General features: G+C 47.6%; 1 protein-coding gene and 2 long non-coding RNA genes across 7 annotated transcripts in view; 2 read left to right on the top strand and 1 right to left on the bottom strand.

Moving 5' to 3' along the window:
- LOC132463659 (Y+L amino acid transporter 2-like) overlaps positions 1 to 18,626 on the top strand; it is a 31,703-nt gene that overhangs the window by 2,308 nt on the left and 10,769 nt on the right. For 4 of the 5 annotated variants that reach the window (XM_060059961.1, XM_060059960.1, XM_060059962.1 and 1 more), the window contains 4 exons: positions 1,652 to 1,775; positions 2,041 to 2,144; positions 2,318 to 2,414; positions 2,975 to 3,124. In XM_060059961.1, coding sequence (XP_059915944.1) covers positions 1,652 to 1,775; positions 2,041 to 2,144; positions 2,318 to 2,414; positions 2,975 to 3,124 — 475 coding nt within the window. Of the gene's footprint in view, positions 1 to 1,651; positions 1,776 to 2,040; positions 2,145 to 2,317; positions 2,415 to 2,974; positions 3,125 to 3,867; positions 5,072 to 18,626 lie in introns of those variants that run through there. The other variant, XM_060059963.1, reaches the window with a different exon arrangement.
- Positions 4 to 1,579, top strand: LOC132463661 (uncharacterized). Its single transcript, XR_009527099.1, has 2 exons — positions 4 to 240; positions 274 to 1,579. It is a non-coding gene; the product is annotated as an uncharacterized LOC132463661 (long non-coding RNA).
- Positions 10,211 to 14,408, bottom strand: LOC132463662 (uncharacterized). Its single transcript, XR_009527100.1, has 2 exons — positions 14,090 to 14,408; positions 10,211 to 10,756 (listed from the first exon to the last, which is right to left on the bottom strand). It is a non-coding gene; the product is annotated as an uncharacterized LOC132463662 (long non-coding RNA).

Here is an 18,626-nt window from a genome sequence, read left to right as displayed (position 1 = left end):
GCATATCGCCCCCCCTCACACATTTTTACGCTACTACCGTATTGGTCCGAATATAAGACGGCCTTTTTTCCCCTCGAAATAGGTCTGAAAAAGTTGGGTTGTCTTATATTCGGGGTCTAGTATTCAGAGCGCAGTTTCTCTTCTTCGCCTCTCCCTTTAAATGTCAATACACATTCGCGGCCGCAGGTTGCGCCAGAAATTGGTTCCGGGAAGAAGTAGTCCAGCGTCCTTAACCAGACCGTTACCGGTGTTTAAAGACAGGCTGACCATTAGAGACAAGTGGCTCAAAAGTGGGTCAGGTCAATCAACAACAGCGGAGGAGCTATGATGCCAATTTTTAAATAATGGTCGTCAATAAGGCAGAGTCAAGTAACAACTGCCAAGCTGCCAAGAAGTTTGGGGTCACGGAGTGTAACGTAAGAAGATGGCGAGCACCAAAATAACGTCTCAAAGACGTCAACAGTCCTACCGTGGTCCTCAAAGTGGCCATTTCAGTGAGGTTGACCGGAGAGTTTTTGAATACGTCAGAGAAAACGCGCTTTGGGCGGAGCCGGTGGAAGCGGAGCAGCTGGGGAGCGATGACAGCGAGAGCAAACACAGTGGGGCAGAGGACGTGTGTGAGCGATAGAGAGAGATCGGAGGAGAAGTTTGGCGAATTTTAGTTAAGTTTAGTTAAATATGTGGCCTGTATTTTTCTATGTTATTTAAAAATGTTCCCAATGTTGCTTGATTATTGCTTGTTATTAATTTTGAATCATACTGTACATATTTTGCCTTGAAAGTGCCGTGGCCTTTACTGGCATTATTATTATATTATGTTTGTGTTGAAAAACGGGGGGTCGTCTTATAATCAGGGTCATCTTATATTCGGACCAATACGGTATTTATTCAGGAAGCAACTTCCATTGACTTCAGATACAAGAGATTGAGGAGAATGTATAGGGGGCAGGCCTCTTACAGAATGACTCCTACAGGCCAGGCGGAGCTACCAACATCTGGGATCAAACCCAGTATCTTTCGCTGGGGAATTTACCATAGCTACTACACTAAAATGTCCTGCTGCATTCGCAGGCAGGCATGCAAACAAACAAGTGCGTACACCACATACAAAAGCACACACAGAAGCATGCAGTCTTCATGGTTTCAATTTGTAGCTCAGTTTCACTCTGAAACTGACAGTTTACTCGCACACCCAACCTAACCTCTGATCTAAATGTTTCATACGGCCTGTTCACGGTTTCCTGTTTTTAAAAGGGAAACAGATGGGCTATTTCCAAATGACCCTCTGTCAGCTGCGGGTTTGGTAATATATGTTGGAGCATGTAATGAAACCTAAAATTGTTCTACTGAATAGGTGATGACATGATAAATACAGTTATTATATATGCAGTATTTTAACACATAGTATAGTATATAGCTTTGTTAAGTGTAGTATATGGCTTACTTGACTGATCATTTTAACACTGATAGCATAAAAGCCACTTTCAAAAATATATTTTGTTGTATAGCCTTTTCCCATTCCCAGCATATGACATTCAGAACGCAAGGCCAGTAAATAAATAGATTTTGTCTGGATAAACTATTGCAATTGTTTTATGAAACTGTTAATGGCAATAGTAATTATTTTTCAGTAGTGGTTGTTTGGTTTCAGGAACCTGCCACTGGCCATTGCCGTCTCTATGCCCATAGTGACCATAATCTACCTGTTGACCAACGTGGCGTATTATGTGGTGCTGGACATGCCGTCCCTGTTGGCTAGCGATGCAGTGGCTGTGGTATGTTACTAGGCTATATTTAGCATGGCTCTTCTTAGAACAGTTTAATTTCATAAAGCATATGCAACCCTGATAATAAGAACATAATAAGAACAACGCCTTGGCATATTTGAAGATTGACGACCCAGTAAATTAAAGATACGTCATTTTACTTTAAAATGTATTATTCCCCAAATAAATACTCCACAAATGTCTCTGCTAGCATGAACAAATGCTGAGTCACTCTGATATTAAGTGTAATGACTCTTTTGTATCCGACCGGCAGACCTTTGGGAACGCCGTCTTGGGCCCTTTCAGTTGGATCATCCCAGTGGCGGTGGCCATGTCCTGCTACGGAGGACTCAACGCCTCCGTCATCGCCGCCTCGCGGTGATCACCAAGCCCATGTTTAATGATGCCTTTATCTGTTCTGACATCTTACACAGAATCAATGTGTCTTTAGGCTCTAACGTAGTAAACACATGTATATTCATGTGTTCATTTGAGGATCTATAGCTGTGTTAACTCTGCGCTGATGACTCTAAGCTAATGTTGTCATCCAGGTTGTTTTTCGTGGGGGCCAGAGAGGGCCACCTTCCAAACAGCCTGAGTTTGATCCACATGGAGCGATACACTCCCATTCCTGCACTGCTGTTCAATGTGAGCATTCATGCATTTTTACCAATGATGAAATGTTTTTATTACAGAATAGCTACACAACAACACATGCATGTGATTCAAATATATTTTCAAAAAGTAAAATAATAATGAATCAAAATAATTACAAAAATAATAAATTCATAAACTAAAATAAATACTAAATTAAAGCAATGTTTAAGGAATTTGCAAGGTGATGAAATGCGCAAATTGTTATGTGGTACATGCAGGATATGGCAAAAGCACATACAGTAATCAAAATTGTGAATACCACAAACAATGATAACTACTGTAAATTGTAATATATTGCATGTCACTCATGTAAAATCAACCTAGATGTGATCATATAGGCACATTCAGGTGTGAGAACAGAAGTGGAGGCAAATTAGGTGAAGATAAAATAAGATTTGAATAAAAAAAGTGGACTGTCAACTGTCTGTGTGTGTATCAAGAAACTTAAAATTAAGTACTGGGTTGGCCATGGAAACCTTCCGTGTGCATGTATAGTAGTGCGTTATTATGTCTGTGTTTGTGTGGACCTAATCGAGCTTGTTGGGTCTCAGGGCCTGATGGGCCTGATCTTCCTTTGTGTGGAGGACGTCTTCCAGCTCATCAACTACTTCAGCTTCAGCTACTGGCTCTACGTGGGCCTCTCCGTCGCCGGCCTTATCTACCTGCGCTACACCCAGCCGCTCAGACACAGACCTGTCAAGGTAGGACAGACAGACACCATGCAGACTCACTAGATTGAGGTACAGACAGGGAGGCAGGTAGACAGACAGACAGAGACAGACAGACAGAGAGACAGACAGACAGAAAAAAGGAAAGGCTCAGAAGTGTCAAGTTAGAGGATGGTCTTCCCCATCCTCTAGTGCAGGGGTGCCCAACCAGTCGATCGCGGTCTACCAGTAGACCGCCGACAGATCCCAAGTCGACCGCGAGGGGTGAAGAAGAAAAAAAAAAATATATATATATATTTTTTTTAAATAAAATTAAATTTGCACGGGACATATACGCGCGGTAGCGCATGCGCTGTCAACAGCAGTTGACAACAGCAGTTGACAACACCCCCCCCCCCCCCCGGCTTGAAGGTAGGTGACACTAGGCTGGTAGATCTTGGGAGGTTGGCTACTTGAAAAGTAGATCTTGGGTCAAAAAAGGTTGGGCACCCCTGCTCTAGTGTGTGAGTAGCCTGTTTCTGGAGCTAATTCCTCTCTACAGCGACACCATTAACTCCCTCAGAGGGATAGGGATCGCTCTCTCTGGGGTCCCTGTCTACTACGTGGCCAATTACCTGCCTGAAAAAGACAAATAATAAGACAGATAAAAGTAGAACAGGAAGTCATACAGATTAACAGATAGGCAGGCAGGAAGGCAGGTAGATAGACTGACAGGTTTTGTCAAGGTAGAACAGATGAGTAAGACACTTCGGCAAACGCCTGTGCCCCTGTCCAAGATCCAGGTGTGCCGAGATCGTCTATTGGCCTGTGGAATGTGCCACCGCGACCACTGACATACCATGGCATATGCCGTTCAGGAACGGTAAATGTCGTTCCCAACAATGGTATATGATACCAGCACGCCCGCCTCCTCCCTATAATTTCACGAAAAGTATTGCCGTAAATGTAAAGCTATATATATTTGGTCTTTATTGACACTATATCACAACATAGCGCCGTAAATAAAGGGATTCATATGTTTCTCTGGTCCGTTCTGTTGTTAGGATGTGAGCGATCTGTTTGTTGTTGCTTTTGAAATGACAGATGCTTTTGAAAACAGCCAGACTTGCCCCGGTGATGGTGGTTAGCCTAGCCACCTAAACAGGTCTGACTAATCGATAAGAGAGATTTAAAGCTATAGCCTACAGTCTATGTCTACAGAGGCAGGTCCCTATACCTACAAGGGGGTGGCACTGTAGCCTATGGCTAGACATTCATCCATTTTTTCCCTCGTGTTTTATCAAGGTGTCCTAGTAGCCTATATAGCCTACTGTATGACTATTCAATAGGCCACATTTTAAGTTTTGCATTTGTTCTTATTGGTGTTTAAACAAAAAATACAGTAGGCCTACAGGTTCCTATCATTTAACACCGAACCAGTGCCATAAACCTTCCTATACCGACATGATCCAGTGGTATCATGGCATATAGGCCAAGCTACCATTTCCTACTAGAACCTACCGTTTTTCCACTGGCATGCCACTCATGTAAATGGCATGTACCATTCCCTACTGGCACCTACCGTTTTTCCACTCGCATGCCGCTCATGTAAAATGGTAAGTACTAGGGATGTGCATTTCTGGCAAAAATACTATTCAATATTCGCTGAGAAGTATTCGAATAATATTAGAAAATCGGTCAATCAAGAACCCCCCACGCACGCACGCACACAAGCACCTCGGATACACGCACACACAATGACACATGGAGAGGCTTTTATGATTTGTATGAAATCAATCTGTTCATTTCAACAACTGCACCATCAACATTTAAAGGTGCCATGGCATGAAAATCTCACTTTATGAGGTTTGCTAACATAAATATGAGTTCCCCTAGCCTGCCTATGGTCCCCCAGTGGCCAAAACTTGCGTTCGGTGTAAAACGAGCACTAGGTGATCTGCTCGCCTTTGAAAAAAACGGAGGCTCAAGCGCGCTGATTTGGAATGTCTGTATTTATGACGTCACCAAGAATCTCAGCTCCTCCCCTTATGTGAGTTTCTTATGGCGTCACACTGCAGTAAGCTCCTCCCCTTACTCTGCCTGGCCCGCCCAGAGACATGGCCCGCCAATGAGACACGACCGTGCGAGCGTGTGATGTGTGTGTGTGTGTGTGAATACACACACTGTAAAGTGTTTCTTGTTGGTTCTTTGACGTCTCTTGTATTTCCACAACGAGACTGTAGTGGGGGTTATCTCAGCCAAGTTTGAGAAGGAATTGGGGGGAAAGGAACTTTGGCTTTGACTCCCTGAAGTACATGAACTGCGACATGCCGCCGGTTGCCGCGAGACACCACCGCCACGAAGCACCACCGCCCGGCAGCGGGCAGCGGGCAGCAGGCAGAGTGCTGTTCAGTCGTGAAAGTGGAAGAACCAGAGACGTCGCAGAACCCGACAAAGTCGTCTGTGATTCATAATATCGTCTGGAGGCGCACACAGCTTTTGGCCGTGATAATATGTATTATATGATATAGATATCAATGTATTATATGATATTATTTGGATATAGAGCTCCAGGACTGTAACGCAAGTGTTGTACCCTTCCTTGTTATTTGTATAACCGTTCTGCTTTTTGTGTTATTGCGCATAACACGTCGGACTCTCGTCTCTGGTATTTTACAACAAGACTCGTAGTGGGGGTTATCTCAGCCATGGTTGTGATTGAATTGGAGGAAAGGAACTTTGGCTTTGACTCCCTCAAGAACATGAACCATGACATGGAAGGGAAAGGGATTGTTGGCGGAGAATGTCTCCTGCTTGAGCCCCGCTTCCCGCTGCCGATCAGGGACCACCGTCTCGGCGCTGCAGGAGGCGGAGGAATCCCTTTCTCCTCCTTGTCGAGGTTCGGTCTACTTCACATTGATGTGGACGTGAAAGAACCAGGAACGTCGGAGCTACGGTCGTTTTAGATTCATAATATCGGCTCACACAGCTTTTGGCCGTGATAATATATATTATATGATATAGATATCTATGTAGGCTATATGATATTATTTAGATATAGACCTCCAGGACTCACGTGTGTTCTAGAATATTTACAGAACACGGCTTAAGGCTGTGTGCGCCTCGCCATTGCGATACATCCACTGTGAACAGAGCGCATGGTACCGTGGCTGCACACTGCTCAGGGCCACACCCCCACCCTCCTCCTTGACCAGCCTCGCTCCTCCTCCTTTGCATTAAAGCTACAGACACCAAAACAGCGCATTTGGGGGAAGCTCAATGTGCGACTGGCTCGGAGTGGCTGTAACTCTGCACCACGGCTGAATTTCGGGAACGTCTTTGAATACTGTGTTAGTGGCCCACTAATACCTATATTAAAGCATCCATAAAATAGCATGTCATGGCACCTTTAACATCACAATTATTTCAACTTGGGCTAAGGCAGATAGGCCTACATGTGCCGAAAACAGATCGCAATTTATTTATTTTACTGAACACAGCCTGCATGAACTAGACACGTCTTTAGCATATGGAAACTATGGCATATGGTATAGCGTCCTTGGTAACAAATACATTGTAAAAAGACACACCGTGTGAAGTTATAGTTCCATTTCATGCATGCTACTCCGTCTAGGCTTCGCCTTATCGGCTTGTCCCGTGCGCGTGCTCGTGCTCGTATGCACGGATATTTTCAACTATGGACCCATCAACGTGCACCCACATTTCCCACGGCACCGTGTATATAAGGCGGCGCATAACGCCGCTCATCCTCCCTTTTCTTTCAGCTTTCTACTAATCAACAGCTATGACTTCAAAACGTCAAGAACCTTGTGGCAGCGGCGTGGGCGAGGTGACGGACCAACGGCCCTTTTCAGGGCCATTAAAGAGTGATTCCTTGAGAGCTGGGCCCTTTTCAGGGCCTCTTTGCTCTTCTTGTCCTGCCTCTCTCGCGCCGGGTGACGGGCACCTGGCGTGTTTCAGGTCCCTCAGCGCAGGCCACGGGTTGCCTTGTCTACCCCCGCCTCTGCGCCACCTGCCGTGTGCTGAAAAGGTGCCTGAAGAGGAGCCCCTCTTCAGGCACCTTTTCTTTTCACCGTCGGTGGCTCTCTCCGAGGCCATCGACATTTTTAAAGCCGGAGTTCCGGACGTAGAAGACGAGGACCTCATCGAGGTGGACGACTCCACCTCCATTGACGATGTCTTTGCGGACTCCGCGTCCGGGCTCTCCCACTCCAGGGCTTCCATCTCCATAGTCGTCCCGAAGGGAGAAACCACGCCAGATGGCCGAATTATTCGGGGAGATCATGGGCGAGGCAGCGGGCATCAAGGACATCGCTATGCCAGCCCTGCCTCCCGCCCTCATGTCGGATGACATGCAGGGCGAGTGCTTCGCACCCAGTTTTCCTCCCGGCGTGCTACCCAGTGTCTCCTGTTCCCATCCGTTTAGCATTTCTTCACCGCTGCGGGTGGAGACCCTTCTACACTGAAAGCCCCGGTGAAGGCCTTCACTGACTTAACCAACGTGGAGGGGTGGGCTGATACTCAGGCGAGGGGGATCCCTCACCTGGAGCCTCCCCTGGCAGCGCTTCTCTGTCCGGGTCGCGGAGAGCGCCTTAACGAGAAGCTGCTGCCCCCCGACCGCCTCCAGAAGCAGATTGTCGGCGTGACGGACAGAGTGTTACTTTGTGCCTCGCAATCTGCGGCGGCGGTCAACAACATCGCCCTGTTCTATGCCCTGGTCTCCTTGTCGGCTGGCAGGGAGGCTTACGGCCCGGAGGAAGCGGCAAGATGGCTTGCAGTTTCCCGGTTCTCCAGCGCCATCCTCCAGGCCATTTGGCTCTCCCACACTGTGGTGCCGGAGCGATAGCGGGCCAGCCTCGTCCAGGGTCCCATTAGCTCCGGATAGGCTATTTGGGCCCCGGTTCTCTGAGGTGCTCGCGCACCAGCAGTCTGTCCGTGAGAATCGTTCCCGTTTCGGGGCGATTCTCCCACCAGCAGGCCGGGAGGAAGCGGGGTCGAGCCAGGTTCCAGCATTCCAGGGGGCCTCCTTCTACCCCGATGCCACCGCCGCAGCCGCCCCAGCACCAGCAGGGGGGAGCAGGAGCAGCACAGCGGAGCCAGAAGTACCACAAGCTGGCTCCCGTTTTTTCTGTACCATTGAATAAAGATTCAAAAGACTGTTCGGCCGAACAGCAGTACATACTTCCTAAAGGGCGATATTCCTTAGGCCAACTGTGTCCTACGCTTGTTGTGCATTCCTCTAGGCTGCTTCTTTCCCCCCCTCAGTCTGGTGGCTGTAGGGTGGTGGCCGGACGGCGTGTTTACATAACCTCTGGTTCACCTGCTTCAAATATGCGGCGTCCCTTTGAGATTCGTGGGCGGACTGGAGACTCGTTACACGAGCCCGTAGATACGGATGCTTGTATCAGTCTCCCCTGTCAGCTCCCCCTCTCTCTGACCGAAATTCAGAATGCTCACTATGTGTGAGAGAGGGCGATTGGTTCACATCCCTGGATCTCAAGGATTTTACTTCCATGTCCCTGTTCGGCAGGCACGCAGGAAGTTTCTCCGCTTTGCCTTTATGGGGGTGGCGTACGAGTACCATTACCTGCCATTCGGCTACTCCCTGGCCCCTCGCACCTTCTCAAAGTGTGTGGAGCGCGACGGTTGGGAGCGCTCAGGCATCAGGGAAAGAGGGTTCTCTTATACTTCGACGACCTACTTATTCTGAGCGACTCAGAGGAAGCTGGGGGAAGGGACACCATGACGGTGATAAACCATCTCTCTTTCCTGGGTTTTGCCATCAACTGAGAAAAGAGCTCCCCGCTCCCCAGCCGGCCAATAGTCTACTTGGGGCTCTACATAGACTAAGCCACCATGACAGCGATGCTCTTGTACTTGTGTTCGCAGAAACGTGACCGCACTGTCCACCATGCGCCTGTTAAGGCTGATGGCAGTCGCCCATCCCGTGGTTCCCCTGGGTCTGCTCTTTATGGGCAGACTCCAGCAGACGCCAACAGTTGGACCCCATGCGACACAAGCTCCGGTTGCTCCTCGTACCCCGTTCGGTGTCACACGACCTTGAACATTGGGAAAACCCCCCGCCCTTCTCAGGGGTGTTCCCCTGGGCAGATTGACGTCCTACGTAGTGGTCTTCACGGACGCCTCGTTGACGGGTTCGGGAGGAACGTGCCTCTCCTACTCAGTCGGAGGCGAGTGGCTTACGCCCCCCACAGCACACATAAATGTGTTGGAACTCGCCGCTGTGAGGAAAGTGCTGTTGCATTTCTCTCACCTGGCACGTGGCCGCCACGTTCTGATCAGGACAGCCAGCGTGTCGGTGGCGGCGTACATAAACAGACAGGGGGAGTGCGCTCATCTGCTCTCCACCGAAAGGCGGTCGAGCTCTGGCTTTGGGCTCATCAGTATCTCCTCAGTCTAAGAGCCCTGCATATCGCGGGCGCCCAGAACTTTGGGGCGGACCTCATGTCTCGTGGCAGTCCCCACCGAGACGAGTGGCAGTTGCATCCCGACATTGTCAGACTGATCTGGCAGATGTTCGGGACGGCTCAGGTGGACCTGTTCGCATCCAGGCAGTGGCGTTTTCTCCCGAAGGCTAAGGGAAGCCAGGCTTCCCTGTTTTTTAGACATCTAATAAAAACATTTATGTTAACAGTTTGTGTTGTTAACATAAACAGTGCTGTCATTTCTTCCACATTTTCTCATCTCATTGAGCATTTCAAAATGTCCGAAACGGCGCCCCTCTAAATCATACATACTGAATACGCGGTAAAACATGACCTCGCACGCTGTATGTCCGCAAGGCAGCCAGCCCGAGATGGCATTCCTTTGTAAGGGATCCTGATATTTAAGTTTTTTCGGCAACATGTGCTTTTATTTTCATTTTGTAGGTCAGTTGGTGGTGTCATGTGCTTTTCTGTTTGTTTTGGATTGCCATGTACTTGTGACTCCACCCTGCTACTCCTGTCTTGATTTGAATTGCTGCCTCATTATGAACACGCCTGTTGCTAATGTGTGTTGATTGGTTTGTGGGTATTTAAGCTCAGTGTGCCCATCAGTCTGTCGGATCGTGCCAGTATGTTACCTGTGCCTTGCTGGAAATAAACTCAGAAACCAAGCCTTCTGTCTGCAATTGGATCCTTTTCTACTGAAGCCTAACAAACTTCTTAAAAAAAAAAGAAGGATTAACCAATCAGGTGAGGCTACCGTCATGACACTGCCCTCCTGTGATTAGTCAGCAGGGTGCCAAGGGAAGCCAGCGGGCCCTTGGCTTCACACCTATCAAATCAAAGCATCAACGTCAACGTAAACAAATAGCTGGAGATTAGCACGTTTGCATTTTTATCGTATAAGCAAGTGCAGCTTTGGAGGGTCGAGATTTAGAGTATTTAGTAAAATTTAACCAAACTGCCACATGGGCAGAAACTAAAAATTTAATCTGACGGCAGGCCAATGCCAAAGCTTCAGCTGCGTGTGGAGAGAAAGACGAGTGGTTATCGCACTTTCAATGAGGAGAACTATGTCCGCACCGAGTGGCTAGCTGGTATCGCTAAACTTCAGCTACTATTTTGCTGGCCATGTCTTCTTTTTGGCAAAGATTCATGCTCCCTGAACAATCCCTGGGTCTCTTATTGACCTCTTCGCCACCATGAAAGACTGGCCTTCCTCTACAAATACTTACTTTACTTACTTAGGCCTGTTGCTCCAAGTTGGAGCATAGGCCACTGATTATATCTCTCCACCTCGTCCTGTTCTGTGCCAGCCTCTCCAGGTCTTGCCATCTATAGCCTGTTCTCTCCATCTCTGCTGTAACACTCCTCCTGTTTACCCTGCGGATTCCACTGCAGGGCTTGGCGTGTGATGGTGTTCCTCGGCTTACGTAATGTGTGCCCAATCCATCCCCATCTTCGTCTCATTATGTCCACTTCTATGGCAGGTTGGTGTGTTCCTTCCCACAGCTCTTTGTTCCTTATTTTGTCAGGCCATCTGATGTTGAGGATGCGTCTTAGGCAGTGATTTGTGAAAACCTGTAGCTTCTTTAGTAGTTTCTTTGTTGTTTTCCACGTTTCCGATCCGTACAGGAGAATGGTTTTAATGCTTGAATTGAATAGCCGTATTTTGGTCCTGAGGGTGATGTTGCGTGCTATCCAAATGGCCCCCATCATTCCAAATGCCGCTCTTGCCTTGCCTATTCTCCTCTTAACGTCCCCTTCTGATCCACCATCACTCGCTACCTCGCTTCCCAGGTAAATGAAGGAGTCAACTTCCTCTAGTGGTTGTTGGTTTACTGTCAAGCTTGCTAGTGTCTTGGTATTGGCCTTGAGAACTTTGGTCTTCTGTGTACTAATGCGGAGGCCTGTTTCAGCTGCTCTCTGTTCTACCACTCTCAGTTTGTCCTTCATTTGCTGGTGGTTATGGGACAGGAGCGCAATATCATCTGCGAAGTCTAGGTCATCCAATTGTGTAAACGGGGTCCATTGGATACCATTTTGTCTATTATAAGTCGCTTGCCTCATGATCCAGTCTACCGCTAAAAGGAATAGTAAAGGTGACAGTAAACAGCCTTGTCTTACTCCTGTTGTGATGTTAAATGCCTCCGTCAGCTGGCCTTCATGTATGATCCTACACTGCGTTCCAGAATATATGTTCTTGATGATGTTGATGAACTTCTCGGGTATGGCGTAGTGTCTCATGAGTTGCCAGAGCACTTCCCTATCCAGACTGTCAAATGCTTTCTCAAAGTCCAGAAATCCTGCGTAAAGCGGGGACCTAAACTCTTGGGATTGTTCAAGGATGATTCGCAGGGTTGCTATTTGGTCGGCACATGATCTATTTGGCCTGAAACCAGCTTGGTTGTCTCGAAGCTCTGCATCCACTGCTGCCTTGAGGCGTTGTAAAATTACTCCATTTAACACTTTGCCCGGGACGGATAGAAGCATTATTCCCCTGTAATTGCCACAGAGGCTTAGGTTGCCTTTCTTGGGAATTTTAACTAGGTGGCCTCCCTTCCATTCTCCAGGCACGTCTTCTTCCTCCCAGATCTTACCAAACAGGTCATATAGGATTTGTGTGGACGCTTCAACATCTGCTTTAAGAGCTTCTGCAGGTATGTTGTCAGGACCTGGTGCCTTGTTGTTCTTGCAGTGCATGATGGCATTTCTTATCTCCTTTTTTGATGGCCGCTTGCAGTCAACTGACAGGGGAACTTCTGCAGGTTGCATATTCGCCTTTATTGACGGAGGTGGTTGGTTCAGTATCTCTGAAAAGTGCTCAACCCACCTTTTCATTTGCTCTTCTTGTGTTTTCAGTGTCCTCCCTTCCTTATCCTTGACTGGGTGATTCCCTTTCTGGTATTTTTTGGTCAGCAGTCGGATGTTGTCCCTTTGATGTTATTCTGCCTTGCAGCTTCCTCTGCTTTGTTTGTAAGCTCTTCTACAAAGTTCCTCTTGTCTCTCCGTGCACTCTTTTTGACCTCTCTATCTGCCTTACTGTACGCCTCCCCCGCTGTTTTCTTAACTGATCTTGTTTTACTATTGTTTAGTACGTTCTTTAGCTTCTTCCTTTCCTCTATTTTGCTAAGGGTCTCTGGTGAGAGCCACTCCTGGTGCGTCCTCTTCTTGAGCCCGACTGCTGCTTCACAGGCTCCTGTAAATGCCTCCTTTACTTGCTGCCAGTGGTGTTCTATCGTCCTGTGTTCCTCTTCTGTTACTTCCTTGGCTTGCAGTACTGTGTAGCGGTTTCTGAGTTCTATTCGGAAGTTGGTTTGTTTCTCTTTGGTGGCCAGTAGTGACACATTGTAGCGTTTGCCTGTTGGCGTGCTGTTTTGATGTTTTTTCAGCTTAAGTTGTAGGTTAGCAACCAGTAGGTGGTGATCCGTGGCTGCATCGGCCCCCCTCTTCACCCGGACATCTTGGAGGCTTCTCCTGAATCTCTTGGAGATGCAAATATGGTCTATCTGGTTCTCCGTCTTCCTGTCAGGGGAGACCCAAGTTACCCGGTGGCATGGTTTGTGAGGGAAGAGGGTTCCACCAATGACGAGACTGTGGTTGGCGCAGTGGTTGGCAAAGAGTTCTCCGTTCTCATTCATCACTCCAAGGCCATGCTTTCCCATCGCTTGCTCAAAGCCGGTGTTGTCACTGCCAACCTTAGCATTCATATCTCCCATTAAAATGGTGAGATCCTTCTCCTTACATTTCCTGATGGTTTCCTCTAGCCTTTGGTAGAAGTCCTCTTTTGCTTCATCCTCTGCTTCATTGGTGGGGGCGTAGCACTGGATGATGTTAAGGTTGATGCGTTTATGTGAAGTCCTAAAATTGGCCAGGATGATCCTCGCGCTTACTGGTTCCCACCCTAGAAGTGTTTTCCCTGCTTCCTTTGATAGCATGATTGCCACCCCGTCCGAATGAGCAGCATGATCTCCTGTGTGTCCAGAGTATATGATTGATTCACCTGATGCGAGCCGTGTTTGTCCTGCTTCCTTCCACCTAGCCTCGGCAATTCCAAGTATATGGATGCCAAATGCCTTCATTTCATTCGCGATGGTCTGCGCTTTTCCTGTGATATGCATTGAGCGTACATTCCATGTACCGATTTTTGTGATAGATTTAGGATTCAGAAACTTCCACCCTCTGGCTTCCTTTCGGCTTTCACCACAGGGCTTCATACGTCTTCTAGTTGAAGGTCCTTCTCCTCCCAATTCTAAGGTGGTAGTTATATTTTTCAGTGTTTCTGTAATCAGTTTTGCTAACCTCTAAGCGGGGGATTGGCCTACCTAGAGGATGCTTTTTCTGTTGGGGTGTTGCTCCCTTAGCCTTTTTCCCTCCCAGGCCACAAGGCAGTTGTTGAACCATTCTTAGTCTGTTCCCTCCCCCCGAGACCAAGCTGCCATGGGTGACCCTACCAGGAGCACAAGGCTCCAGACAGCATAGCTCTCAAGGTTCTTCAGGACACGCAAACCTCTCCACCGCGTTAAGGTGATAGTTCGAGGAGAGGTTCCACCTCTACAAATAGGGTGAGTATAATACACACCTCCCGGTGCCGCATTACTGTTCCCTGAGCTGTCCGTTAATTATTTTTTGTGTTATTATATTTCTAATTGTGCCTTGATGGCCTGGAATAAGTTGCATTGGTCCATCAAATGAGGTTGTTGATTTATCACGGTTGTTAATGCTGAGAATAAGCACCAGGGACAGCAGGGCTCACCTGAACAGATGCGGCTGTGGTTGCTTATAGCCGCTTGTTCTGGGTTGTCTTGTGTTGTCTTTTAAGTAGTGTTGCATAAGGAACATTGTTTAAGAGGACTGTGAGAGAGAGAGAGCGAGAGCGAGCGTCGGTCAGATTACAGGCGTGTGTAAATCCTGGTAAAATTACCAGTGGAGGCTTCTCCATTGAGGAGAGGGAGAAAGATCCTCCTTAACATTGTTGAGAATAAATTATGTATATTGCCCAGACTACTGTAAATAATTAATGCCCTTAAATATGACTACTTTAATGCCTTTGAAATTATAGGGCCCTATCTTGCATCCGGCGCAAGTGACTTAGTCACTGGCGCATGTGTCGTTGCTAGTTTACAACTGGCGCAGAGCGTTCTTTTCCCACTACCGCCACTCGCCGGTAAATTAGGGATTGATCATGCGCCCCAAGGGGCGGTTCGGCGGAAGGAGGAGGCGTGTTCTGGCGCAAACGGTATTTTGCCGTTTCTGAATACCATTGCGCTACTGATCAGGAAATACCTGGTTTAAAGTCAGTGGCGCGTTGTTCAGATGCTATTTTAAGGGCGCATGCATACATGCGCATGCGATGCATACGGATTGCTTGTGCACCTCGCGCATACACTTTGCTTCTCCCATCTACCTAGCCGCACATTCTTGGTAAATTATTTGGTAAAGAACAGCTGATGCAGTGGTAATAAGTTGTACTTTTAAATCAATGCATCTGCAAACACCGTACAGCAAACACATATTTTCTTGACAGAGACATCGTGTAGGCCTACATGCCCATAACTTTTAGGATTGATGAGTATTTGATCGTGAAAAACATTGTTTTACCGCGAGTGAGTGTTAAAAAGAATGAATGAATGCGGGCGCGCGTGTGTGCTCTGTTTAAACACACGCAAACTAAACACGTAACGCATAATACAATCAATGGCAATGTCTATTACCGCGGGGACACATGCATATTAGGATAGCATACAATACTGATAAGAAACAATGTTTATAATGTATTGCGTATATCATTAAATAGAACCACAGTTGCGGCATATCATATGTTATATCATATACGTTTTATTTGCCGAAATTTATTTGAGGACTCAGTATTTCTGAAGTTGTGGAAGAAAACCCCTTATTCCATGTGTGAATTAGGCCATATTATTTGGCAATAAACTGAGCCATTTGCAGTTTGAAATTCATGTGCATCTGTCTCATCGGAGACTGCAGACGCGCTGTCAAAATATCAACTCGTCCGATTCAAATGCGCTCATGGCTCTTAAAGGGGATGGGAGCTGGCACTCTCATTGGTTTGTTGGACGTTACGCCCAAACCACACCTACGGGTAACTAGGCTGCTTCAGACCAACCCTTTTGACACCTAGCTACTTGCACTTTGCGCTTCCCACTTGCGTTTCAGACCGTTAAAATAGGGCCCATAATGTTTGTTTCCCTGGGTAAAGGGACATTAGCACCCCCTATCGCCTATTGACAATTACTTCAGGGAGGACGTTCCTCCCTCAGCCTCTGTTGACTCCCATTCATTTCCCCGAAAGTACTGGTGGCCGGTGAATAACATGGGTTTCAATGGGAGAGAGGAGAAAAGTCATCCTCTGTGTGGGTGTGACCTTAAGGGGTCTGATCCGCACAAAAATCGAATCACTCTGCGCTATGAACCAATAAGCAGGAATCCCTGGCTGGTGAGCAGTGTTGCCAGATTGGGCAGATTTCCCACCCAATTGGGCTACTAATTAAAGGTTTTGTCTCATTTGGCATCCTCAAAAAAAATCCCCACGCCATTGCGTCCAGGGAGAACACACACTGCGGGTGATGGATCTCTCTCAACCCTCGGGATCTTCCCCCTTTAGGGATGGATGCGTTGGCACACACATCTTGGCCGCGGGCTCTCTTGAATGTGTTTCCCCTGCTCCAGCTGATCCTTCCACTGGCTGGGCGATATGGACCAAAACTCGTGTCTCGATATTTTTTGTTCGAATGGTGATATGCGATATTATAACGATATTTTGAACAAAACGGGTAAAGTGTGTAGTTTTAACTCCGCGCCACAAGTATTCACTATCAACCATTTATTTAGTGTTTTTTGTTTTTTTTTACTCAACAAAGCACAGCTGTGCTTTAAGAACAGATATGTAAGGAATAATGTAAAGAACGCCGGTCATTATCTGGAAAATAAGCTCTGACAGGGCGAACAGGACACCGACCTGAAGGGGCTTATTTTCAATAATGACCGACGACGTTCTATACATTATCCTGCTTATTACACAGCTACTTGCCTAAACGAACAAATAACTTCATGGTGTGTCTTTTTACAATTTATTTGTAACCAGCATTCGTAGTGTTGTTCAGCAGAGAAATAGTCTGCCAAAGACGTTGACGTCGCATAGCAACCGAAGACGCTAGAGTTGACAAGTTACCGGACTATTTGCGGAGTGATACCAAAGACGTCATTAGAGACAAAAAATCCTGCTTTCCTTGACAGCCTCTTCTATAATATGAATGATTTTAGCTTGTGTGTGCCTCTGCCCGCGATAAATCACACACAAGCTAAAATCATTCAAATGAATGTGCTTTATTTTTATCTTGCACTATTGGAGCACTTACTACTCTCTTGCGCTCCGCCTCTGACTACGAGATGGTTAGTGTTACAACTTTCTGCTGTCGGCTCCCAGACACGTTCCCTCCAGGGTCGATGATCTCTCAGGGGCAACACACCCTTCACTTTGACCGGCAGTGGGTCTGCTTATAGGTCGGAATTTGGTCGGAATGAAGCGGCCAACGATTCTTGCCGGGTGCTTTATTCTTTTACACACAACCAGATTCAATCATTACTTCACATGACGGACATGCACGCTGGCGCTCGCTCGTCCTCGTCCTCTGTCCTCTGCGCACACACACACACACACACACACACACACACACACACACACACACACACACACACACACACACACACACACACACACACAGATATGCGCACCAGATACTTTCTCGTGCTAACAAGATACTTTCCCGTGCACACCAGATACTTTCTCGTGCTCACGAGAAACGTTAAAAACATTATTTTTACCCCATGTCCTTTTACGGGTTCAGTACTCTCTACCACCGTATCCTTCATGTTTTTGTTCAAAGTTTGTTGTGATGCGAAACGTCTGTGGGTGGGAGAACGCTACGTACATATAAGGGGCGGGATTGAGCACCTGAACATGGTTTGTAGGCTCAGAGAGCAGCGGTCGGCTTTATAAAATAGCTCTCGCAAGGCAACATCAAAATAATATATAATATACCGGTATGGCGATATTGTCTCAACTACATATCGCTTTAAAAAATATACCGGTATAATTTTAAAACCGGTATATCGCCCAGCCCTAGTCAGACAGGAGAGATTGTCCCTCATTATAGTGGCTCCTGAGAACCGCTCAGCTGGTTTCCAGAGCTAGCGGTGCTCTCTCGAATGCACTTTCACACGCTGTCCCATCTCAATGCGAGGTGGGAAGCGTGCTTGCGTTTCTGCAGTACTTATGGAAAAAGATTTGGCCTTCTCCACTCCATCAAGGTCTATGCGGCAGCTGTTTCGGCTGGCCATGAAGGCTGTGACGGTAGACCGATCTTCAGCCATCCACTGGTCAAGAGATTCTTGCGTGGGGCTAGACGTGTTAGGCCGGTTTCGCACATGCTTACGCCACGCTGGGATCTCCCCGACGTGTTGCGCAGGTTGTCCAGGGACCTTTTCGAGCCTCTGTCTTAGGCCCCTTTGGATGCCCTGTCCTTTAAGACGGCACTCTTATTGGCATTGGTTTCTGCCAAGCGGGCCGCTGAGTTGACCGCTCTGTCTGTCAGCCCAAGCTGCTTGTTGCTTAACGAGGACAGCTCTTTTGCACTGCTCAGACCTAATCCTGCGTTCCTCCAAAAGAACATTAACAGTTCTTTCCGGTCAAGTGATATTGTGCTTAAGGCTTTTCAGCCCCCGCCTCATTCTAGTGAGGCGGTGGCGGAGTTGCATCTCCTGTGCCCGGTGCGGGCGCTGGCTATGTACGTGAAACGCTCGGCCGCGTTCCGCTCCACACAACATTTGTTTGTGTGTTATAGCGACTGTAGCAGGATTCACAGAGCGCTTGGACACCAGCTTTGCGTAATCAATACATCCTCATCCTCATCGTCATCCGCTTATCCGGGGTCGGGTCGCGGGGGGAGAAGCTCAAGCAGGGGGCCCCAGACTTCCCTTTCCCGGGCCACATTGACCAGCTCTGACGGGGGGATCCCGAGGCGTTCCCAGGACAGTGTTGAGATATAATTTCTCCACCTAGGCGA

Source organism: Gadus macrocephalus, chromosome 8 (genome assembly GCF_031168955.1).
Source record: "Gadus macrocephalus chromosome 8, ASM3116895v1".
Lineage (NCBI taxonomy): Eukaryota > Metazoa > Chordata > Actinopteri > Gadiformes > Gadidae > Gadus > Gadus macrocephalus.
Note: the sequence above shows the minus strand (reverse complement) of the source record. Positions and strands in the feature narration are given on the sequence as shown.